Genomic DNA, 25,723 nt, shown 5'->3' with positions numbered 1-25,723 from the left:
AATGACACTGATTTTTGTTATAGTGAAAATGGTGCCTTTAATGGTAGGTTGCCATTTCTCTGATCTCTGCCCATGAACCACGGCAAGAAACCTGGCCTGTGCCCAGTGAAAGATGCCTTTTGGCAGAGTGGAATTAAATTCAGTAGGAAAACCTGGGTCAAGAGGACCAGAAGTGAAACACTTAAATAACTGCACCGTCATTGCCCTCATTAGCTTTGAACTAGCATTATATACAACCTTGGATGGAATTCACTGTAGGATTAATCAAAAACTTCTCCACCTCAGAGTCTAAATAGTTGACATGATGTTGTACTTGCAAATGAGGTAGCAAAAGACCATGTTGTTTAAAACGCTTTATGATATTTTATTTGATAGTATTCAATCATGCAGATTTTGTGGTAAATGTGCAATTCTAAAAGTGCATAATCAAACATTTATCTTTCTAGGTCTTATATTTTTCATAGAAATATACCACAGATCATTACTTAAAGATTTGCTACTTATGGATTCATATTAAAATATGCCACAAAAAAGAGATAAATGAATTTATAAGATGCTATTTGCTGATTATGAAAATAGAGAAATACAAAAATATTATTGGCAATAACAGAAAATATATATTTCTTTTTATCTGATTACCTTTTAAAAAATTAAACACTAACATATAAAGTAGTCAAGTTGGCTTTGCACACTTAATATATATTATGAATACTATATTTTTCATTCTTGAATAATGAAGCACATGACCCACTGCTGTATAATTTGGGCTTTGTTCAAACATTAATTGCTATAATCATGAAGGCTACTATTAGAAGCAGACAGAGCAGATCCGTGCACAGCAAAAGAGTTGCTTTAACCAGAGCTCCATCCTAATATCTTGTTTTGTTAGGAACATAGTTTAAATATTTAAAGAAGAATATCATGTTGATTCATTGCTGGCGTTTGAACACCCACCTCAGGCATGCGTGGGGACTAGCAGAGTGATATGAATGATTTCTAAATACTATCACTTTGAGCTTCTAGTCCCCCACAAAGAAGCTATTTTTAACAAAGGGGCCTTAAAAAAGTTGTGCAAATCCTCTTTGGCTTTCTTTTCCTGCCACAGTAAATAATCATTTGACTTTCTTCACTTGTGCTTTATGGAGCTAATTACATTTGCTTAGAAACAGGGTTAAAATTAAATGTAATTTTTAATTATAAAATGTTTCCTTGGAAACATTTCCTTGTAAGTTAAATGGTACTTTGTTCTAAAATACTTAATTTCACTAACAATTAGAAATCAAAGAGCACAGCACCGGGAAATTTGGAAACTATTGCATTCATTGCCACAAAAAAAAGGGAGTATTTTTCAGGATGGACAATTGATGGTGAATGTCCAATTAACTGCTACACAGTTATTTAACAACTATGCTCACAAGAGAATTATTCTATTTTATGACCATTAATTGAATGGCCACTAGCAAGAGACATTTTTTAAAATTTGGAAATTTATTTAGAAGTTATATTTTTCATTTGGAAGATTTTTTGTTTTAGAAATTATGTATTTGTTTCAATTTAGAAAGAGCTGAGCATAATGATCACAATTAAAAAGATCATTATACATAGGTGACCTCAAAGTTCCCGGCAACTGTTTCGCAAATCACCTTAACACACCAGATTATTCACAGCTAAGGGCAAGCCTCTCTTTGGTTCATAAGGTGTTGTCCTGGAAACCATTTTGATGCAGTCGATAATGGGGCAGACGCTGAGACACAGGGTACAGCCCGTACAGGAGTCAGTAATGGTGGGCAGGTGGGTTTCTGGATCAAACTGAATAGCCTGCAAACAGAAATAAAGAGTATTGCTGTCACTGACCAAAAAGGTCAAGAACGCCCCCATTTTGGAATCAACGTTTTTCTCCACCGCAGTAGAGAGCCGCGCTTGGGGACAACTACGCCCAGCACTGCGTGCAGCTCCAGCAACAGTTGAGGTGCCAGAGGGGAGAAAAACAACAGCAGCAACAAAAACAGCACAGCAGAAATCCTTTTAAATTAGAAATACATTGTTTAAAATTCCTTGGAGGTATTTTTCTTGCGTTGTGTGAGGAAACTATTTCATGCCAGTAAGTCTCTATTTCCTTTGTTCTGAGCGCAGCTCGGGTCCTTCCCGTCCCACCAGGATGGGGTGTCTGCTACCTGAGGATGGTGGGGTGCCTTCTCTTCTCATGCTCCTCGTTCTCAACAGGGAAAAAGTGTCACCGTCACATGGGGCAATGAATGTATTTGTTTCGATTTCAAAGTATGCATATAAAATGTGTTCTCATCCAATTCAAAATAACTTTTGTTAAAAAATTTCCTTCCCCCAATTGAAGCTACTTGTAACTATAATTGTTTCCTCTCTTATGCACATAAAAGAGAAAATGGTTTCATTAGAGTAAATTATGTCAGACTGCTTAATATAAAAAAAAAAGCTGTTCTTTAAGGAAACAACCATATTATATCTAAACAAGGGACGAACCATAAGAAACTTTGTCCCCATAAATTACTGCCATTTCTAAAAATAAAGCAACATCTTGAATGGCTGTGTGAATGAGTAAAAACTATTTCTCTTCCTTATGTATTCTTTTATAAATAGAAACCCAAGAAGCAATTGAAAAGAAAATAATGCTTATATCTTGAAAATTTCATACTTTAAAAATTTGCAAACATTAAACTTTAGAATCTGTTGAAGACTTTTTCTATTTTTTTATCTTTTTGAGACAGAAGAGTCAAAAGAGGACTTTAAAAATCTTTTTAAAAGCAAAATTGTGATATTTTCCCTCATTAATAAGGGTTTGGGGGGTTTCTTTGTTTTGTTTTTAACTGACATTGTACCAAGGCTAGAACTTGAAAGTAGGAGTCATAGCTTCTTTTAATTTTTTTAAAAAAACTGTTTATTTATTTATTGAGAGAGAGAGAGAGAGAGAGAGAGAGAGAGGGAGAATGAACAGGGGAGGGGCAGAGAGAGAGAGAGGGAGAGAGAGAGAGAATCCAAAGCAGGCTCTGCACTGTCAGCATGGAGCCCAACTCAAGGCTCAAACCCACTAACCGTGAAATCATGACCTGAGCTGAAATCAAGAATTGACTGAGCTACCCACATGCCCCTGTAGCTTCCAAGAATGGAGATATTAGTGAATTGGTGCTAGGATTTTGGTGATAGGACTTATTAATTCATCTCTGATTGGTTAATTAGAGGAAAGACAAGATGAAAGTGTGATAGGATTAGCATTTCCAAAATCAGTGTTAGAGACACCTTTCAGCTCCAAAAAAAAAAAAAAGTGATTCGTTGGGTAAAAAATTGGCATAGAACTAATGTCAAAGAGGAAGATTTTTTAAAAATTGCAGTATGTCTGTTATGTCTCTTAATTAGATAGTCAGAAGAATACGCGAAATCCCACCACGAGCAACATGGGACGTTCCTCCAGGCTGAGAACTGAGAAGTTTAATAAACTATAGTTTTTAAAAATAGGCCATTTTATCTATCTTGAAAATTCCATTAATCATCTTGAGGTATTATTTTACTCTACTTCTTCATAGCTTGAAAAGTGTAATGAAAATAATATTTATCTATAGTTGTGAGACTCAAGATAGCTGAATCCCTACTTTTCCTGTCGTCCCCTGGCAGCTTCTCAGATGAAGGGTGGGGAACCAGATAAATCCAAGACTCACCACATGTGGTAAGAATACAACTTGCTGGCTTCTCCAGCCACAAAGGAATTCCCAGTCCCAACCCTTGGGCTAGTGGGAAAGTGTTTTTCTGTCTCCTATGGTAATAGAAGCCCCGTCAATATTGGATGGAAGAGAATTCTTTTTTGGTAGAGAGAATCAAGTCCTTTCAGGGTAATGGCAATAAATGGCAATTCCTTTCCTTTCCCTCTGTATTAAAGCACAATGCTTCCTGATGTGCATGATTGTGTAGATTTCCCTTTTGGCTGGATTTTTCCATTCAGTTTTATGGGTGATTAAATGATATAAAAAAAACCCCCATCTCACTGTACATTGAATAGTGGCACAGTTAGTATAAGTTACGGCTTTCCTTTGAAAAAAATTACCACGTTCAGAGGGTGGGAGGATAGACATGCCACTGCTGAGGAACAATATTGGGCATGTCAGGTTTGAATCTCACACTTAGCAACAGAAGATGCTTTCTGCTACAAAAGCCAGAAGAAACATGCCTCACAGCATCCTAATTACAGCAGAATTCTTACCTGGTAGCCAGAGTCATTACAGGTCATGTAGCATTTGCCACAGTTAATACACATTTCTTCATCGATCATGGCCACAACTTGCTCTAGGTGGCTCAGTTCCCCAAAAGTTCCAAGGTACTGCAGTGCTTTTCCAATTACATCCTAAAAAACAGGCACTGAATTACTTACAGTGTTCATTGTAATACATCCCCATGTAAAGATTACTATCAGTCCAGATGTCTGTTTTTTTTTAAAATATAATGCTGCATTATGTAAGTTAGGAGGCTTTCAGTAGTATAGTTCTTATAGTTAATGCTTTTCATAATTGTAGCTTAAAAATTTTTGTCTTCTGAAAGGCAAAATGTGTGTGTGTGTGTGTGTGTGTGTGTGTGTGTGTGTGCATATCCAGCTTAGAAACACGAGACCTAATTGGCCGCATTCCATAGGTTTTCCAACAGATGATCTAAAACGGTGACAGGACATTTCTTCTGCAGACAGAAGAAATGATACCCTTTTCAGCAGTTGTAGCTTACCATTTTCCAATTTTGAACTTTGAAGGATACAGAAGTAATAAAAAGCAGAAAGGGTAATGCACTTAAACTAGAAAACTTTAGATTGCTAGGAATGAGGGGAATAAAAATGGGAATGCTATGCATTTATATCGCTGCTTTTGGATTCTAGATTTTCATTTAGAAAAGTGCTTTGATAGCATACCCACCTGTCATGTCTCGAAGAGTGTATTTCATTATTTAAAAATTCTAATTTATGTTAATTAATTAGATTCATCTAATAGCTAAATAAGATGCTCTTTTACTTTTAAAGAACTAGGATTTTCTTCATTCACCACTGACGATTTTTCATGCGGTTACACATTGCTTTGTTCTTCATATTAAATTGGAAGTGTGCTTAATATGTGAAGCACAGAAGATGTTTCATCAACAATAAGAAATACTTTGTTTCATAAAACAAAAACACAAGGATGTAACAATGTTTGTCAAATTAGTATGCTGTTAAGATTTTCTGCTTTTGTCTTTAACTTTTAACAAGAGACTATTTTGTTTGAATTCAAGGTCCACATTCAAGGTTTGACTCTTAAAGCAACATTCCTATATTCTTTTTGGCATTTTATTGTCTCTTCTTCTCTCTATGACCTTGGTTGCCCTCGTTCTACCTTTTTCTCCATTTCAAGCTCTAAATGACAATATGCCCATGACTTGGAGTTTTCAAACTGAAACAAAGTTTACATTATAATATACAGATCATTTGTGCATCTCTCTAGGAGTAAGATGATAGAAAATTTACAAAGACTTTTCACTATTTTCGTTTCAGTGTGTTGAAGATATAATTTTAACTGTACTGCAGTCTCTCTGTGGGTGGGCACTTGATGTCCAAATCAGTATCTCTCTGCAGAATCACTCTCACAAACTCAAGATCTACATTTGTCAGCTGCGTGATGGGCATTGTCACTAGAAATTGGTAACACAGATTCTCCACTCACTAAACTTATCATCAACACCACAAAACTGGGTCTTCCTTCTGACTTCCCTCATTTTGTGAACAGTGGTAGGGTTTTTCCAATCACTGAGACTTGAAATTTTAGAGTGCGATCTACTGCAATTTCTCCTTCCTCCAGCATCTCATTCGTGGTCAGAAGTCTTATGGGGCACATGGGTGGCTCAGTCGGTTAAGTGTCCGACTTTGGCTCGGGTCATGATCTCACGGTTTGTGGGTTCAAGCCCCGCATCAGGCTCTTTGCTGACAGCCAGCTCAGAGCCTGCAGCCTGTTTCAGATTCTGTGTCCCTCTCTGACCCTTTCCTGCTCATGTGTTCTCTCTCAGAAATAAATAAAAAAACATTAATAAAAAATTTTAAAAAAAAAGAAGAAGTCTTAGGAGTTCTGGGTCTGCAATATCTTTTGAATCTTCTTTCCAAGTCTGCTACAGTCTGTAACCGTTACTAATTAGTTTCCTGTTACTTCCAATGCAGTTAAGAGCCCATGTGATGAGTCTCATGCTCATCTTCTTCCTTTTCCATTTCACCCGAGGCAATGTTGTCATCTCAATCCAGGCTGTACAGCACAGACTAAATTTCTCACTACCTTACTCAAAAATCTGTTACATTAAATATAGTCTCACATTTAAGTCTAGCATTTATGGCTTTCTAACAACATCCTTTTTGGTCTTATTTCTCACTTTCAAATACCACGTGTTTCAGCTACACTGAACACACCTGTCCATTGACTCCTCTGGTACCTAATTTTACGTTGAGTCCTTTGTCCAGGACACCCTTCCTTCTCATCTCCACTTTGAAAACTCCTACCCATCCTTCAAAGACATCTGACATGCCACTACTTCATGAAGATTTCCTCAATCCTTCTTTTGCCTTTCCTAACCAAATGGAAGATGTAATCTCTTTCTCTCTTCCTCTTCTTCCTTCATCTCCTCTCTTTCCCCCTACCTCTTTTTATCTCCTCCCCATCCTCTCTTATATTCCCTCTAGTGACCTAGTATTTCAACTATTGTATGGAACTAATGATAGCAGACAATTTTTGAGTTCTTTCTATGTATCAGACCAATGCCACAATTTTAAAGCACTGTCTCATTTAAACCTCAACACATTTTATACATGATGTGGTGAATGAGATCTAAGGTACAAAATTAAGTAAATAATGAAGCAGGGATTCAGATCAGTGCTGCCTGACTTCAAATTCTATGGTCATAAGCACTGCTGTGCTGACTCATCTGTTATTTCTCTATTTAGCGAAATCTACTTCATGTTGTAGATATTTTCTATATTTAGCTTCCTATATGTAGTCTCTTAGCAGGCTTTATTCATCTTTGTGTCTCCTGTGGCATATCTTGCTCCTGCAGATCACTGAAACATAATGGGTACTCAAATATCTGTTAAAATAAATACAGCTTTCATTTATTCATGTACTAAATATATAGTGTAATATTAGGCACATATTTAGTTGTATGGGGTAATAGATACTTGTTGATTTACTAAACATTTTTATTAATATGAGAATCAAAAATAAATTTGAACACTTCTTTAAAAAATTTGCTTTAGGGGCGCCTGGGTGGCTTAGTCGGTTAAGCGTCCGACTTTCGCTTAGGTCATGATCTCGCGGTTCGTGGGTTCGAGCCCCGCGTCGGGCTCTGTGCTGACTGCCAGCTCAGAGCATGGAGCCGGTTTCAGCCTGTGACTTCCACTCTCTCTGACCCTCCCCTGCTCATGCTGTCTCTCTCTCTCTCTCCTAGAAATAAATAAAACATTTTAAAAAATAAAAATAAATAAAAAATTTGCTTTAACATTTATTTTTGTGAGAGAAACAGAGAACAGGTGGTGGTGGGGGGGCAGCAGAGAGAGAGGGAGACATAGAATCTGTAACAGGCTCCAGGCTCTGAGCTGTCAGCACAGAGCCCAATGCAGTGTTTGAACCCACCAACTGTGAGATCAAGACCTGAGCCAAAGTTGGACGCTTAAACTACTGAGCCATCCAGGTGCCCCTGAGCACTTCTTTAAATTCAAAATAATCATAGTTAAAGTATCTGGACATGTTTAATGTTTTCTAATATGTTTTAAGGTAGTAAGTACATGAGGTCACTTGCCAGCTATAAAGCTATTTATATGTGATAGAAAATAATTTTTTCAATCTAGGAAATAAATCAATCAAAATTTCTTTGTTTCTTTGAATCCAATCACAGTTTGATTGCAAGCACCAAAAATATTCAAACAATAATTAAACAGGAGATTCCTTAAATAGTCATCAAGCCTTAAAGGCTTATTCAAAAGAAACAATGTATATTTCAAAATATTTTATTGGAAGAGGCAAGTTCACATTCTATGTATATTAAATATACCTTCCGCTCTATATTGGAGATTTGCTTTTGTTATTTATTAAAACATTATTGTTTAATGTAAAACTAAATAAAATGAGGTTGTTGGAGCATCTAAATTTTATCAGCACATGGTGGTACGTAGTCATCATAGTTCTTAAGATGTTGTATATAGTTTTTAATCTGGAAGAGGTTAAAATAATAACTATTATAAATTATTTTGGAAACAGTATCAAAGAAAATGAATTACTATATCATGTGCCTGAAAATGTGGACATTGTTTAAAACCCAAAGCTTCCATTTAGTACTGCCAGCTTATGAATATCTTTGAATACATATCTGGAATTTGGAGTTCACTGAAAGACACAAAGAATCAGTAAAGGACATATGGCTGGTCTAGTCCTTCCTGGACACACACCTGTGGAGATTAGGGAGCCTACATTCATCATTCCAAGCTGGGTGTGCATATACACAGGTCAAGCAATCTGCTATAGCCATCCCTAATTAGTGGAAATGTTTATGTGTGAATGTGCAGGTGGAGAATGTAATGCTAAATTCTTTAAAGTGTAGATGACACATTTGATTTAAATTGTTCTCCAAATTAACATTGTGAAGGATTATAGAATTCCAGAATCACATCTTTGTCAGTTAATTATTTCTTTGGGACAATCAAAAGTATTTTTAAAAACTGGATCAGTCTAGGGGCACCTGAGTGGCTCAGTTGGTTAAGAGTCTGACTCTTGATTTCAGTTCAGGTCATGATCTCATGATCCCTTAGTCGGGCTCAGTGCTGTCAGTGCGGAACCTGCTTGGGATTCCTTCCCTCCCCGCCTCTCTCTCTGCCTGCCCCTCTCCTACTCACATACTCTCTCGAAATAAATAAATAAACATAAAAAAACCCCCTACATCAGTCAATATTTCTGTTTGGTATAAAGTTTAGGACCGAAGAGTGAGGAACTCGAGGGACCCAATCCTATTGTTGGTGTATCATACTCAATTTATTATGCTTAGTATAAATTTCTTAGTTTTGCCCTATTTTTATTGGTGATTGAAGCATTTTCAAGTTGTGATTGTTATCTGACATATTAACTGTTCTTCCTAGCTTTAAGTCTTTTACACATCTGATTAACAAATTTCTCCAAACCTGTCAAGAAGAGTGCCATTCAAAGACCAGGACCAGGGGGCGCCTGGGTGGCTTAGTCGGTTAAGCTTCCGACTTTCGCTTAGGTCATGATCTCGCGGTTTGTGGGTTCGAGCCCCGCGTCGGGCTCAGTGCTGACTGCCAGCTCAGAGCCTGGAGCCTGTTTCAGAGTCTGTGACTCCCTCTCTCTCTGACCCTCCCCTGCTCACACTGTCTCTCTCTCTCTCCTAGACATAAACAAAACATTAAAAAAAATTAAAAAAAAAAAAAAAAAAAAGACCAGGACAGCAGTGTTGTGGGCAATCCGATGACTTCAGTCTGAAGGGGTTCCAATATTTAAGTTATTTGGGTGTAGCTGTTTAATCACTTTATCCTTATCTGTACCATTACCAATGTCACAGGTTCTTATTTTTTACTCCAAGTTCATACTACTTGCCTAATAAAGCTATCAAAATAGGAAATGAGATCATTTGGTGTGTTCTCAATGAATTTATGTTGATTCTTAATAACCTCTCTCTTTACTAACTCTCTCAAGGTGAAAGTTTAATGATCTTTGGAGAATTTCACTGGAGTCAGACCTCAAGCATTCTGGTCTACTTCTACATTTTCCCTACCACATCCACCTTTTCCTTTTCTAAAGAACCCTGAGGCAACATTTATATTTCAGCAGTGTGATATAGCAATATCATACAAAGATACTTTCAAAAATACAGCATGCAATTTATTTTTGATATCCTCTGAGCTGGGAAGGAGGGAGGGGGCCTGTACAGTGAGAAAAGGAAGTCTTGAATTTATATTCAGTAGAACTCTGAAAACTGAGGACTTAGCACGAATATGCTGAGATGGCAGTTCGGAGACAAAGCATCGCCTTGGAAATAAAGTAGAAGATTGGTGGGGAAGGTGAGCGAAACAAGTAATCAAGAGATGAGACAGAAGCAAGTGAGAATCAGGAAACTGAAGTGGGGCAGAGAAGGAGTGGGAGGGGCTTGTGAGTGGTAGAGACAGATGAGTGAGGCTCGGGTGTGACCGTGGTTGGCTTCGAACAGGGTGCTCTAATCACTGTATTTTTTTAATGTAGCTAGCTCAGGCTTTAAAGTAGCAAGTTCCTGCCAGACATTTTGGATTTAAATTCCACGAAGCCAGTGTGATTTGTTTTTACTATATTCTTTCCTATCTTGAGTTTCAACTCTCAAATATATTTTCCCTACCTTTTCAGCTCTTAGAGCATTCTCTATCGGGATGCTAGAAAGATAATAGGAGTTGAATACTTCTCACTAATTGTAAGTTAACAGTACACCATCTGCTCTAAGTAGTGGGTGTATTTTCTTTTCCTCTTTTTAAACCTTTTAATAGACAAAATACATTTTCATTTTTCCTAATATGTTTTTCAAAATTCAGATAATTTGAGACTTTGGCATTTCTGAAACACCCTTAATCCTTGATGCTACTCTTTTATGATCATCAATGGTAATGTGATCTTTATTTTCTCATATGGCCATTGGCCTATGGGGTTATCTAAATGCTTGACTCTTTTCTTACTTCTTGGGAAACCGAGTGATTATGTCATCAAACTTTTATTTGACAGCTTCTCATTCTTCTTGACCCGTCCTCAAGTTACAGTCGCTGACTATGGGATTGTTTTCCATTGTTTCGTCTCTTCCTGAAATGAGATGTACTAAAGGTGGGAGATACATGTATGTCCAAGCTCAGATTTATTTTCTTTAGCCTAATGAACTCTAGGATGATATGGGATGGCTACTTTCCGCCAAGATTCTTTCAGCTGCCACTTTCCCCAAATGGATTTTTATAAGGAGCCAGAAATAAGCCAATACAGCAAGACCCCTCATGGCTTCTCTCTCTTCTGTGAGATTAAATTTCCAACAAGGCAATTCAATAATTTTTCAGATGTTTTGCCTTTAGTGGAGTGGGATTTTCATCTAAAGTCTGTGAAGGCTTACATTGCTCCTCTATCTTGCCTGTCCATATTAACCATCTGGTTATGAGGTCTCTGATGTAGTCCCAGGATAACATTTCCGTTTTTCTTTCATTTCACTCTCCTGCAGCTCCTTCCTCCATGCTTCACTCTCAGGTTTGTGGATTTCCATGCGTGGGCATATCTTTTTGACATATACTGCTCCTCCCCCTGCCTTTCAATCAGACCTATTTAGTCCAAACAAGATATACCTTTCCATAGTCATATTCCACGCAGGAATCACATGGCAAAACATTCCCATAAGGTGTAAGAGATGATACTTACCAAATAATGTTCATTTCTTTTAAAGTTCAGTTAAATAATTTTTCATCTGCTATTTGTTGGTATAGAGACAACTGAGAAGGTTAATGTTACCCCAGCCCATTTCTCTGGTATCTTCTGAAAATTACTGGGCTAGTCCTCCCCTATTTTTCTTTCTGTGCCATCTCTTTTATGCTCTCTAGTATCTAATATGGTCTTACAGTTTTATCTGAGTACTTTTCTCCTTTCTCTCACAATTCAATTGAAATAATAAACCACTCAATCAGGCTGACTGGTCTCCTGCCAACACTGTCTTGCCAGTCTTATGAGATGCAGTCCATCTCTTACTAGAAGCAGCAGGAAGAAGAGATGAAAACATCACTAGTGTCCCTAAACCATTCATTTTCCTACCCAGAAATTCAAAGATGTTAGAGATACATTCCTGGCTTCATAAAGAGAATGAGAATTCATTCTCATATATATCAACAGAAGTGGGAAGCATTCGGGGGACTTTATAAGTCTTGGCAGACTCTCAAATCTCTGTTATACACTGCCTGGGAATAAAGCACGTTTCTCATTTAGCCGGGCCAAATGTGCACACTGTCGCTTCAGTTCTCGGTGAGGAGACAAAACTGTCTCCTATTCGGTTTCCTTTCTCTAGTACAAGTGAACCTGTGGAACGTGTTAGAAGCTTCTTCGGAAAGTCCTGGTTCACCTTTCAGAAGGAGACCTTTACACCTGTTGCGGGAGGCCAGCTCTCTTTTTCTTCCTTTATCTCACATTCTTCCTCTTTAATCTTCCAGCACTATTTCTGACTACGCTCTTCTTCAGAATTCTTTCATTTCTGTTTCTTTCACAAAATTGGCAGCTCCATAATGTGGTGAGATATATATATATATGGTAAATGCTGTGTCATTATGAAATGGAAGTCAAGATGTGGGGTTGTTAAAAAGGAAATCAATTGGATGCCAGGTTGACCTTAGGGCCTCAGACCACTCCCTGGATTAAGACTGAGGGTCTTTGAGGCTATTTTTAGCTTCCAAGGGGGCAAGGAAAAGCTGGATAGTATGCTGCTAGTGAACACTTTGGGTTCTCAAGGACCCAGTAGTCACAGTGTAACACTGGGAATAACCACTTGACACTCTAGCTGACATTTTTAGCTGCTTGATCAGTACATCCTTTTGCCCTTGTATATCATGCAAAGGCCGATCAAGAAAACTGGATTATTTTCCTCATTACTGCCTCTCAGTTTGGGCCTTTCTGTGAATTCCTCTGAAAAAAAGAATGGGTTTACCACCTGGTGGATGTAGGGATTGTGTATTGGATTTAAGGTCCCATGGATGTATTTTGTTCCCAGCATGTATAGATACTATGCTTTTCAAACACACTGATTTGCTTGAAATACTGCCTTCCTTCTTCTTATTCTTTTTTTTTTTTTTTTTCTTTTGTGAGAGACATGGAAGATCGTGTTTATGGGCCCAAGTTCTAGAGCCAGACTTCAGAATCACATCTTGGCTTTGATGTCTTCTTAGCTGTGTGACCTTGTGCAAGTTATTTAGCCTGCTTATCAATTACTTAATCAGTAAAATGGGAAAAATAGGGGCACCTGATAGGGTTACAGTGAGAATTAATAGAGTCAATTCACAAGCATGTAGAACTGTGCCTGAAACCTCATAAGTACTCAATAAATATTAGCTTTTATTATTAATTCTCTGCTTAATTAACACTAATTTATTAAGCTCCATGTTAAATATCACCATCTCTGTGAAGCTTTCCACAATTACCCGAGGCAGAACTAATCCCTTTCACTCCTCTGTGTTCCCAGAGCATTTTGTACATATTTGATTGAACTGTAAATAATTTTTAACATGTGTCTTTTTCCCTTGCTAGACTAGGAGCTCCATAAGGATAGATGTCTTTCTTTTTAAAATTCATGTTGTATTCCTAGTTTCTAGCACAATTCCTGGATTGCAATGAGTGCATAGCAAATACATGTTAGTGCTACATCTCCACCGAGACTGGGGAAATTCCTGTGCCTTGGACCGTGCTTTTTACAGCTTTGGATATAAACCCGGTCCATAGCACACTGCTGGTCACATAGCAAATACTCAATAAATACTTAGTGATGGACTGGTATTGAAACTGCCTACCTCTGAGGCAATAGACCATTAAATCTTATCTGAGGCATTTGAAGGAAAAAAAGAACAAAAGATGAGATCTATTGAGCATGGCTTGCTTAGAAATAATATTGTCACACTCATAACCAGGGAAGATGGGGTAGATTAGAGACTTGAATGCATGACTGAAAAACTTGTTCAGACAAGGGGCTTAGTTAACTTTGTGGGGCACTGGGGCTCTTTCTGTAGCAGATGGGGAATAATATACTATGCTAGCTGAGAGGATAAACAAAGCAGTGTCATGGAGTTTAAACTATTGAACAGAGGAATCTATAAAGAGGCCAGCAGACAGGAGGGAAGAAACAAGCTAAAATAAACAGATGGGTGGACAGAGAAAACATTAAGCATGAAAACAGATAACCCAGGCCCTCCAGGGAAAAGGGAAGAAGGAAAAAATGGTATGTCAAGAACAGAAGCACCTTAAGGAAAATGTAAGAGCAATGAAAGCCACGAAGGGAAGTCCACAGCGTGCCTGGGTATGTGTGGTAGCATAAAACAATAAAAGCACAAGAAGCAATGTCTGATTCACATTCAGAGAGATGGCTCTTAAAGGGAACGTGGCTGTTAATTTCAATGAGGACTGAATAAGCACACAGCTATACCATCCAGATGGGGTCTGAAATAACGGGCAAAGGGGTGGGAGACTCGTAAGAAAATAACAATAACCATGGCCACTTACATTTGAATAGAACTATGCTGTGTACAATACTTTCACACACATCATTTCATTTGAAACAAAGGAGTTGAGGCCTTCTGACATTATCTCGTATTCTCCCTCCTGCCAATCTCTCGCCTGGGTTGTTACAATGGCCTTCTAACCAGTCTCTCTGCTTCTGCCCTTGCCCATCTAGGATCTTGTACCTACATCACAGCCAAAAGGATGCTTTGAAAAATTACGTCAGATCATGTCTTTCTTCTTTTAAAAAGCCTCAATGGTTTTCCTGCCAAAGACTTTCCTATTTTAGGGTCTTTGCACTTTCTGTTCCTTCCGAATGGGATATACTCCCCAAAGATATCTATCCACGTGGTTCATTCTTTCACTCTTTAAAGTGTTTACTCAAATGCCATTTAATCAGGCCTCTCCTGACTAACCTCTCCAGCAATTCCTATTCTCCTAATCCTGCTATATTTTCTTCATAGCACTGTGACCATCTGACACAGCATGCATTCACTTGCTTGTCTGTTTTTCCTTAGTAAAATGTAAGAGCCATGAGAGCGAGCTGGGCTTTTGTTTTGTTCATTACTGAATTTCTAGTGACTACATCAGTGCAGGCACATGGTGGCATTAATGGTGTACATTAACAATTGTTGGATGAATGACAAAATGAATGTATGAGTGAATATATAATTTTTGTCAACCAGAGGCTGGAATCTCAGTGATTATGTGTGAAAGATAAAATGAAACAATACAAGGTCCCGTTGCCAAGATGAGCAGTGCTTTCAGACCTTTCAGACTTCTACATTCTAAGACTTCTGTCTTCTTTGGTTCCCACCCCTCCACACTATCATTAACTTCCAGTTATTTTCTTGTTTCTTTTTTCTCAGCTCTTCTCTTTTGCTTCCCCAGAACTTAACTTCTCTCTCATAGGGTATTAGGTTAAGTAATAGTTAGGAAAATGTATGTAAAGTTTCTTTCTTGTGTTTAGCACAAAGTAGGCAGTCAAAATGTCAGCTCTTTTTCCTTTGTATCTTACAGCACATATCCCTAATTTGCTTGAGTTCATTATTTTCAATATGCTCAAATCTAAATTTTCATCCCACATTGAAAAAGCCCATCGAATCTAAAAACATTAAGACCAAATCTCTGATTCATTATCTTTATCTCACTGAGTGGGACTATAAAAAAACGGAATCATCTTGGTTTCCTTATTCTTAACTCCTTACTAGCCCTTATCATTTAATATATGAGAATCACTAAGTTTTTTAAAGTTTAAAAAAAATGTTTATTTATATTTTGGGGGGGAGGCAAAGAGAGAGGGAGAGAGCATCCCAAGCTCCATGCTGTCAGTGCAGAGCCCAATGTAGGGCTTGCTCTCACAAACACTGAGATTATGACCTGAGCCGAAATCAAGAGTTGGACAATTAATCAACTGAGCCACCTAGGCACACCCCAAGAATCATGAAGTTTTAGAAGGAGAATTAACATGACTTCATCATTTTTATGTCTTCCTCTGTCTCTATAACCATGGCCACTTACCAAATTCAGGACCAGATTATAGATCTCCTGAAACATCCTTTTTCCCTTATCCTTCTAATCCATACCCACCTCATAGGGCTCCTTAAATGCCAGTTCCTCAGAGAGGCCTTCCCCTGCTCCTTAGATTCCACACATTATTTTTTCCTAGGGTTTGTGTCACAAATATGATTTTATGTTATCAGTGGGATTCTTTGCTTAGTGTCTGTATGCTTCATGAGGACAGAGGCTGTGTCTGCTTTATGTATGATACTATCGTTGCCCAATTCTTAGCATGTTGCTTGTCTCATGGTAGGTATGCAATAAAGATTTCCTGGAAAATATATGGGCTTCTTTAAAACTTCCAACTTGACTGGCCTCCAGAGCCTTATGTAGTCTTACTTTCATTCTTGAGTTAATTTTATTGAACGCAATGGGAATAGAGAGTCACCTTAATCTATTATCTCCTTCAGTCTGTCCATTTTTAACATAATAACTAATAGTAGGTAATATTTATTTAGAATATATTTGATGCAGGCTAAAAGTACTTCACACATTCCCTAATTTATAGGGAATTAGAGTTGCCATGAGGCAAACTCTTATTTTCTCTTGTCTCACAGATTAGCTAACTGAGGAAAATTCATGCAGCTATGAAATGGTAGTGCCACGGTTTGAACCCAGGCAGTGTGACTGAGTAGTTCCATGCTTGGAAATTCAGAAAACTCTTCTTCCATAAATATAATCTGTTAAAATTTTATGAACTTTGCTATTTATTTCAATGAAAGAAAATAGGTTAGGACTTTTTATGGTCACTTTCTTTAAACATGGCTACATACTAAAATAATACTGGTAAGCCTAAATTTAGTACAATTAAATGCATACAGCATGTAGCAGGCAGAAAATCATGACATGTCCTTTCTCTAATGCAAGGTAACTTAATGTATTTTATGAATTTCATCCCCAACCTTCTTGCCAAAGATCTAGCTTCCATAAGCCCACATTTTCTGGTAGGCTTAGCTATTTTCTCACAGCATATAAACTCATGCAAGCCTCGAGTATCCTAACATATAAACAAATGAACCTTTCCCTCTACCCCACTTTCTCTTTTTATCACTTTCCTTCTGATCTTTCTCAGGTGCAGAAGAGTATTACATATACCTTCATCTTACTCAATCTTTCTTAATTCTTCAATTTACCACCTCCTGGGATCACTCCACTGAAGCTGCTCAGGCCAAGACAAGCTAAAATATGAAGGGTGTGAAGGTTGTGCTAAATTTACCTTAAGATGTAGGAATCTTAAGTAAGGGGTTAAAAAAAAAACAACCCTCAGATTTGCATTTTAAAACGAATACTCCATAATAGCTGGAGGGTACAAAAGAAGGCGGGAGGCCAGTTAGTGAAATATTTCAAAATTCCATTGAAGAATGTGTAAAGAACTGTACTACGGTGTCCTCAGTAGGAAAGGACAGAAAAGGAGGGAGATATCAGAGATGAAAATAATTGACATTAATGAGTGCCCCATGATCCCATTCACTAATGCGATACGTAATAGGATAGAACCTAGGCTGATGTTTACAAAAGTTGAGTGGCTCTCAACGCTGTTCATTGAGACATAGGACTCAGGAGGAAGAGCAGTTTGGAAGGAATGATAATCAGTTTAAAGTGTGATGGCCCCTGTGCTCCTCGTGTAGACTGTTTAGGTGGAGGTATCCAGAAGACAGTGGGCAGCACTTGTTTGAAGTATAGAAAAGAGAATGTGATGGAGAATAGTTGAGTCAATATTTAGGAAAAGTCTAAAGGGAGATGATACAGAAATTAGGAAACAGAGAGATAGATGAATACAGACATCATTATCAGTTAGCAAATTTTGAGGTTGGAAACTTGAATGTAAAGCAATTTATGACACATTTGGTCACTGAGTCATAATTTGAGAGATGTAAGGGGTCACTTTAAAATGCAGCTGTTGAGATTGTGGGATGATTGTCTCTTTGAGGAAAAAAATACAGTTATAACCATACCTGATAATTTAAGGCAACAAAAATTTTAGTTATTCAAATGTAAATAAATTTCTAAAAGAACTAGGTGGGTGAATATTTATGATCTTATGGTAGAAATAGCTAAACTAGTGACACAAACGATAAGAAACAACAATAGAGAACAAACTGAGGGTTGATGGAAGGAGGTGGTGGGTGGGGGGTGGGTTAAATGGGTGACGGGTATTAAGTAGGGCACTTGTGATGAGCCCTGGGTGTTATATGTAAGTGATGAATAACTAAGTTCTACACCGGAAACAAATTTTACCATGTATGTTAATTAACTAGAATTTAAATAAAAACTAGAAAGGAAAAAAAAGCTACACTAAGCAAATAAAAACTAGAAAGGAAAAAAAAGCTACACTAAGCAAAAAAAGAAAAATCACAAAAGAAGCTTTTGCCAGATATAATTTCATAAAGTTATATAAAAACACTATAATACAAATTAGAAGACAAATGGCAATATATAAAAAGCTTATTAAAAATCTGTAAGACAAGAATAAATACTCTGGCAGAAAATTGGTCAAAAATGAGTAGTAAGTTCACAAAAGAAATGGTCCAAAAATATATAAAAACATGCCAAATCTCACTACCTTTAGACATTGAAAATTAAAGAAAAAATGAAGCAGTTTTTTAACTATTACATTGGGTAAAATAAAAAATAAATTCATTGTTGATGGGTGTCTAAAAAATAGACCCTCTTATATTTTTTGGTGGAACGTAAATTTGCACACTCTTCCCGGAGCGCAATTCGGCAATACGTATCAAAAGCTCTAAAATTTCACCTGTAATTTCTCTGAAAAAAACAATAAGGCATCTACATGTACAAAGATTTTTATACAATGGGATTATAATAGTATTATTTCTATGAAATTCTGGAAACAACCTAAAGGTTCAGCAATAGGCTACTTTTTTTTTTGTTTTTCTCTAGTTTTTATTTAAATTCCAGTTAGTTAATTTAACATTAACAATGTAAAATTAACCATGTAATATTAGTTTCAGGTATAGAATTTAGTGATTGAACACTTCCATACAACACCAGGTACTCATCAAAACAAGTGCCTTCCTTACTCCCCATTACCTATATCACCCATCCCCCCTGCCCAGCTCCCCTCTGGTAACCATCAGTTTTAACTATAGTTAAAAGTCTGTTTCTTGCTGGGGCGCCTGGGTGGCTTAGTCAGTTAAGCATCCGACTTTTGCTTAGGTCATGATCTCGCGTTTCGTGTTTCGTGGGTTCGAGCCCCGCGTCGGGCTCTGTGCTGACTGCCAGCTCAGAGCCTGGAGCCTGTTTCAGTCTGTGACTCCCTCTCTCTCTGACCCTCCCCTGCTCACGCCGTGTGTGTGTCTCTCTCTCCTAGAAATAAATAAAAATATTAAAAAAAAAGTCTGTTTCTTGCTTTGCTTCTCTTTTTCCCCTCTTATGATCATTTGTTTTGTTTCTTAAATTCCACATATGAGTGTAATCATATGGTATTTGTCTTTCTCTGACTGACTTCAATTAGTATAGTACTCTCTAGCTCCATCCATGTTGTTACACATGGCAAGATTTCATTCTTCTTCATGGCTGAGTAATATGTGTATATATAATTTGTATCCTTTGGGTAAATACCTAGTAGCACAATTGCTGGATTATAGGGTAGTTCTACTTTTAACTTTTTGAGGAGGTCCTATACTGTTTTTCTGAGTGACTGCACCAGTTTGTATTCCCACCAACAGTATAAGCAGGTCCCCCTTTCTCTGCGTCCTTGCCAACATCTGTTGTTTCCTGTGTTGTTAATTTTATACATTCTGACTGGCGTGAAGTGATACCTCATTGTAGTTTTGATTTGTATTTCTTTGATGATGAGTGACATTGAGCATATTTTCATGTGTCTATTGGCCATCTGTAGGTCTTCTATGAAAAAATACCTATTCACGTCTTCTGCCAATTTTTAACTGGCTTATTTGGTTTTTTTTGGGTATTGAGTTTGGTAAGTTCTTTATAAATTTTGGATACTAACTCTTTAGCAGATATGTCATTTCCAAATATCTTCTCCCATTCCGGAGGTTGCCTTTTAGTATTGTTAATTATTTCCTTTGCTGTGTAGAAGCTTTATATATTGAAGAAGTCTCAATAGTTTATTTTTGCTTTTGTTTCCCTTGCCTCAGGAAACATATCTAGTAAGAAGTTGCTATGGCCCATGTCAAAAAAGTTACTGCCTATGTTCTCTTCTAGGATTTTGATGGTTTCCCATTTAGGTCTCTAATTCATTTTGAATTTTGTGTGTGTGTGTGTGTGTGTGTGTGTGTGTGTGTGTGTATGGTATAAGAAAGTGGTGCAGTTTCATTCTTTTGCATACTGCTGTTCAGGCTTCCCCACACCATTTGTTGAAGAGACCCTTCCTTTTCCATTGGATATTCTTTCTTGATTTGTTGAAGATTAATTGACCATATAGTTGTGGTTCCATTTCTGGGTTTCCTATTCTGTTCAATTGTTCCACGTGTCTGTCTTTGTGCCAGTACCATACTGTCCTGATCACTACCGCTTTGTAATATAGCTTGAAGTCTGAAGTCATGATGCCTACAGCTTTGTTTTTCTTTTTCAAGATTCCTTTGGCTATTTGGGGTCTTTTGTTGTTCCATACACATTTCAGGATTGTTTGATCTAGCTTTGAGAAAAATGCTGGTGATATGTTGATAGGAATTGCATTAAATGTGTAGATTGCTTTGGTTAATATAGACATTTTAATAATATTTGTTCTTTCAATTTACAGCCATGGAATGTTTTTCCATTTATTTGTGTCATCTTCAATTTCTTTCAGCAGTGCTTTATAGTTTTCATAGTAAGGATCTTTTACCTCTTTGGGTAGGTTTATTCCTAGGTATCCATGGTTTTTGGTACAATTATAATTGGGATTTATTCCTTGATTTCTCTTTCTGCTGCTTCATGACTGGTGTATAGAATTGCAACAGATTTCTGTACACTGATTTCATGTCCCATGACTTTACTGAATTTGTGTATCAGTTCTTGTAATTTTTGTGGAATCTTTTGGGTTTTCTCTATAGAGTATCATGTCATCTGCAAAGAGTGAAGGTTTGACTCCTTGATGATTTAGATGCCTTTTAAGTCTTTTTGTTGTCTGATTGCTATAGCTAGGACTTCTGGTACTATGTTAAATAACAGTGGTAAGAGTGAACATCCCTGTCATGTTCCTGACCATAGAGGAAAAGTTCTCAGTTTTTCCCCATTGAGGATATTAGCTGTGGGTTTAGCATATATGCCCTTTATTACATTGAGGTATGTTCCCTTTAACCCTATTTTGTTGAAGGTTTTTATCATGAATGTTTTGCTTTGTCAAATGCTTTTTCTGCATCTATTGAGAAAATAATCTGGCTCTTATCCTTTTTTTTTATTAATATGGTGTATCACACTGATTGATTTGTGAATATTGAACCAGCCTTGCAGTTTAGGAATAAATCCTACTTGACCATGGTGAATGATTCTTTTAATGCACTGTGGGATTCAATTTGCTAGTATTTTATTGAGAATATTTGCATCCATGTTCATAAGGGATATTGACCCGTAGTTCTCTTTTTTAGTAGAGTCTTTGGTTTTCATATGAGGGTAATGATGGCCTCATAGAATGAATTTGGAAGTTTTCCTTCCATTTCTATTTTCTGGAATAGTTTGAGAAGAATAGGTATTAATGCTTCTTTCATTCACCCGTGAAGCCTCTAGACCTAGACTTTTGTTTGTTGGGAGAGATTTGGTTACCGATTCAATTTCTTTGCTGGTTATTGATTTATTGATCTATTCAAGTTTTCTACTACTTCCTATTTCAGTTTTGGTAGTTTTTATGATTTTAGAAATTCACCCATTCCTTCCAGGCTATTCAATTTGTTGGCATAGTTTGTATTTCTTATAATTGTTTGTATTTCTGGGATATTGTTTGTTATCTCTCCTCTCTCATTTGTGATTTTATTTATTTGGATCCTTTCTCTTTTCTTTGTGATAATCTTGGCTTAGGGGTTTTATCACTTTCAAAGAACCAGTTCCTGGTTTCACTAATATGTTCTACTGTTTTTTTTTTTACTTTCTATATCATTTAGTTCTGTTCTAATATTATTTCCCTCATTCTCATGGATTTAAACTTCATTTGTTATTCTTTTTCTACCTCTTTTTGGTGTAAGGTTAGGTGGTTTATTTGAGATTTTTCTTGCCTCTTGATGCATTGCTTGAAGTACTGCTATATTCTTCCCTCTTAGGATCACTTTTGCTGCATCCCAAAAGTTTTGGACTATTATGTTTTCATTTTTCATTTGTTTCATGTATTTTTTAATTTCTTCTTTGATTTCCTGGTTGACCCATTCATTGTCTAGTAGGATGGTGTTTAACCTCCATGTATTTAGAAAAATTTTTTTTTACCGTTTATTTATTTTTGAGACGGAGAGAAACAGAGCACGAGCTGGAGAGGGGCAGGGAGAGAGGGATACACAGAATCTGAAATAGGCTTCAGGCTCTGAGCTGTCAGCACAGAGCTCTATGTGGGGCTCGAACCCACGGACCGTGAGATCATGACCTGAGCCAAAGCCAGACGCTTAACCGAGTGAGCCACCCAGGTGCCCCAACCTCCATGTATTTCAGGGCTTTCGAATTTTCTTCTTGTTGTTGACTTTGTTCCGTAGTGTTATGCTCAGAAAAAAATGTATCATATGGTTTTAATCTTTTTATACTTACTGAGGCCTGATTTGTGACCTAGTAGGTGATATATTCTGGAGAAGGTCCCATGTGCACTTGAAAAGAATGTGCATTCTGCTGCTCTAGGATGATATTCTGAATATAGCTGATTGGTCCATTTGGTCCAGTGTGTCATTCAAAGCCATGGTTTCCTTGTTTTTTTCTGCTTAGATGATATGTTCATTGATGTTTCTTGGGTGTTTAAAATCTTCTACTCTTATCGTATTATTATCAATGAGTTCCTTTAAATATGTTATTAATTGGCCTATATGTTTGGGTATTTCTAGGTTGGGGGCACAAATATTTACAATTGTTAGATTTTTCTTATTGTATAGTCCCCTCCTTCATCTCTTGTTACAATCATTGGTTTAAAATCTAGTTTGTCTGAAAGAAGTATTGCTACTCTGACTTTCTTTTGACATTCCTTTGCATGATAAATGTTTCTCCATCTCCTCACTTTCAATCTGCTGGTGTCTTTAGTTGTAAAATGAGTCTTTTGTAGGCAGCACACACCCTATGTATTCTGACACCTTATGTCTTTTCATTAGAGTGTTTAGTACATTAGTACATTCAGAGTAATTAATGATAGATATGTATTAAGTGCCATTTTATTTTTTTAATTTTTTTAATGTTTTATTTATTTCTAGGAGAGAGAGAGAGAGACAGTGTGAGCAGGGGAGGGTCAGAGAGAGAGGGAGTCACAGACTGAAACAGGCTCCAGGCTCTGAGCTGGCAGTCAGCACAGAGCCCGATGCGGGGCTCGAACCCACGAACCGCGAGATCATGACCTAAGCGAAAGTCGGACGCTTAACTGACTAAGCCACCCAGGCGCCCCTTAAGTGCCATTTTATTACTTGTTTTGTCAGTGCTTCTGGAGACTTCCTCTGCTTTTTTTTTTTTTTTTTTTTTTTTGTCTTTGCACTTATGGTCTCTCCTTTGCATTCAAAGAGTCCCCTATAATATTTCTTGCAGGGATGGTTTAGTGGTCACAAACTCCTTTAGTTTTTGTTTGTCAGGGAAGCTCTCTATCTCTCCTATTCTGAATGATAACCTTACTAGATAGAGTATTCTTGGTTGCAGATCTGTCTTATTCAGCATGTTTAATACATATGCAACTCCCTTCTGGCCTACCAAGTGTCTACAGAGAGATCTACTTTTAACCTTATTTGTCTTCCCTTGTAAGTTAGGGACTTCTTTTGTCTTGTTTCTTTCAGGATTTTTTCTTTATTGCTATATTTTGCGAATTTAATTACAATATGTCTTGGTGTTTCCTGCTTTTGTTGACTTTTTGGAATAGTTTTCTGTGCCTCTTGGATCTGGATGTCTGTTTCCTTCCTCAGATTAGGGGATTCTGCAGCTATTATTTCCTCATTTAAGTTTTCTGCCCGCTTTTCTCTCTCTTCTTCTTCTGGGACTCCTATGGCATGAATGTTACTATGTTTGATGGAGGCACTGAGTTCTCCAACTCTGGTTTTGTGTTCATAATTCTTCTCTTTTTTGTTCAGCTTCATTATTTTCCATTATTTTATCTTCTATATCACTTATTTGTTCCTCTGCTTCATCCATCCTTGTGTTCATTACACCCAGTCTATTTCAAATCTGTTATTGCATTTTTCATTACTTTTTTAAAAAAATTTTTAAGGTTTTTAAATTTATTTCTGAGGGAGAGACAGCATGAGTAGGGGAGGGTCAGAGAGAGAGGGAGATACAGAATCTGAAACAGGCTCCAGGCTCTGAGCTCGCTGTCAGCACAGAGCCTGATGCGGGGCTCAAACCCATTAACTGTGAGATCATGACCTGAGCTGAAGTCAGATGCTTAACCGACTGAGCCACCCAGGCACCCCTGCATTTTTCATTTCTGACTAATTGTTTTTTAACTTTTTAATCTCTGTGTTAAGGGCCTTCCTGATATCTTCTATTCTTTTCTCAAGCCCAGTGAGTATCCTTATGATTGTTTCTTTAAATTCTCCACCAGGCATATTACTTGTATCTATTTTGATTAGATCTCTGGCCATGACCTTTTCTTGTTCTTTCTCTTGGGATGGATTCCTCCACCTTGGCATTTTGTCTAACTCTCTGCCTTCTTCTCTGTGTTAGAAAAATCTGTTATGTTTCTTCCTTCTGAGAGTAATGGCTTTATGAAGAGAAGGTCATGCAGTATCCAGGGACTGGCACTTCAGGGAATGTCTCTGGCATGTGCTGCCTCTGTTCTGCTGTTGTGTTTTGACTGCTCTGTCCTTCAGATCAGTCATTTGCAGAGGTTCCACTTGCCTGCAGTGGGCAGTGTTTGGTCCTTGTCCAGAGTGTGGCCCATTTTAACTAGGTAGCTCTGGTCTGCTTGTTAAATGAAACCTGATACTACTTCCACTAGAACTGAGGCCCTGCAGAACTCTTTGGTTGGGAGACATGGTGTGGCTAGGGGTTTCTCCTGGGCCCATCATGCTGGAACTGAGATAAACCTGACCAAGAAGGGTGGTACTGGCACAGGGGAGTGGGACCTGATGTAAGCAGGTTAGGCAGCCAATGTTGGCACTGTGTTGTGTGTGTGCTACAGATGGTTGTGTGTTTATACTAGGGGCAGGGGAGGGAAATGGTGCCAGTCAGTTCCTTTTTTCCCAGAGAGGGGTCTCTATGTTTCTTGCTCCCAGCAAAGTACTCTGAGAGGAGTGAGTAATCTCCCTTTCAGTGTGTCCCAGGCATTTTTCAGATCTTTGTTTCCATGATGTATGCTTCCAGGTTGTTAACCTGCCCTCTCTCCAGGAGCAGCGTGGTGCCCTCTGGGCTCTAATAGGTTACTTTCAAAAAGTTAATAAGTTCATATTATAAAATACTATGAAAACGTTATTTTGATATAAAAGTGACATATAATAATTGTGAAATTTTTATGTAAAATATAAGATTATTCCATGTTTATTTTAAGATATTATATTTAGATATAAGAAGGACTAGAATTTTATAAATCTAAATTTTAATAATGATTAAGTAGGCTTGTGGGTAATTTTTATATTAATCTTTGTGATCTAACATTAGAAAAAAACTAAACAAATGAATCTACAGAATGCTGGGGGGAGATATTTAACTTCTTTGCCCAGTAGTCTCATTTTATAGGTCTCTTATTTGATATTTTCCCCAAATCAAGTGATTAGTAATACAACTGTGACAAAAGCCATGTGCTTAAAATTCCTTTACTAAATGTTTTTATT

At 37.4% G+C, this 25,723-nt stretch overlaps 1 protein-coding gene across 1 annotated transcript in view; it reads right to left on the bottom strand.

Annotated features, from left to right (window-relative positions):
* Positions 1-357: 357 nt before the first annotated feature.
* DPYD (dihydropyrimidine dehydrogenase) overlaps positions 358-25,723 on the bottom strand; it is an 821,052-nt gene continuing 795,686 nt past the window's right edge. Inside the window, exons 22-23 of the mRNA XM_039228461.1 lie at positions 4,226-4,366; positions 358-1,818 (exon numbers count right to left, since the gene is read on the bottom strand). Of these exons, the coding sequence (XP_039084392.1) occupies positions 1,645-1,818; positions 4,226-4,366 (315 nt within the window). The 3' untranslated portion in view covers positions 358-1,644. The remainder of the gene's footprint in view (positions 1,819-4,225; positions 4,367-25,723) is intronic.

Source organism: Hyaena hyaena, unplaced genomic scaffold (genome assembly GCF_003009895.1).
Source record: "Hyaena hyaena isolate Hyena2069 unplaced genomic scaffold, ASM300989v1 scaffold_32, whole genome shotgun sequence".
Lineage (NCBI taxonomy): Eukaryota > Metazoa > Chordata > Mammalia > Carnivora > Hyaenidae > Hyaena > Hyaena hyaena.
The sequence above is the reverse complement of the archived record's forward strand: the minus strand, read 5'-3'. Positions and strand labels throughout refer to the sequence as shown.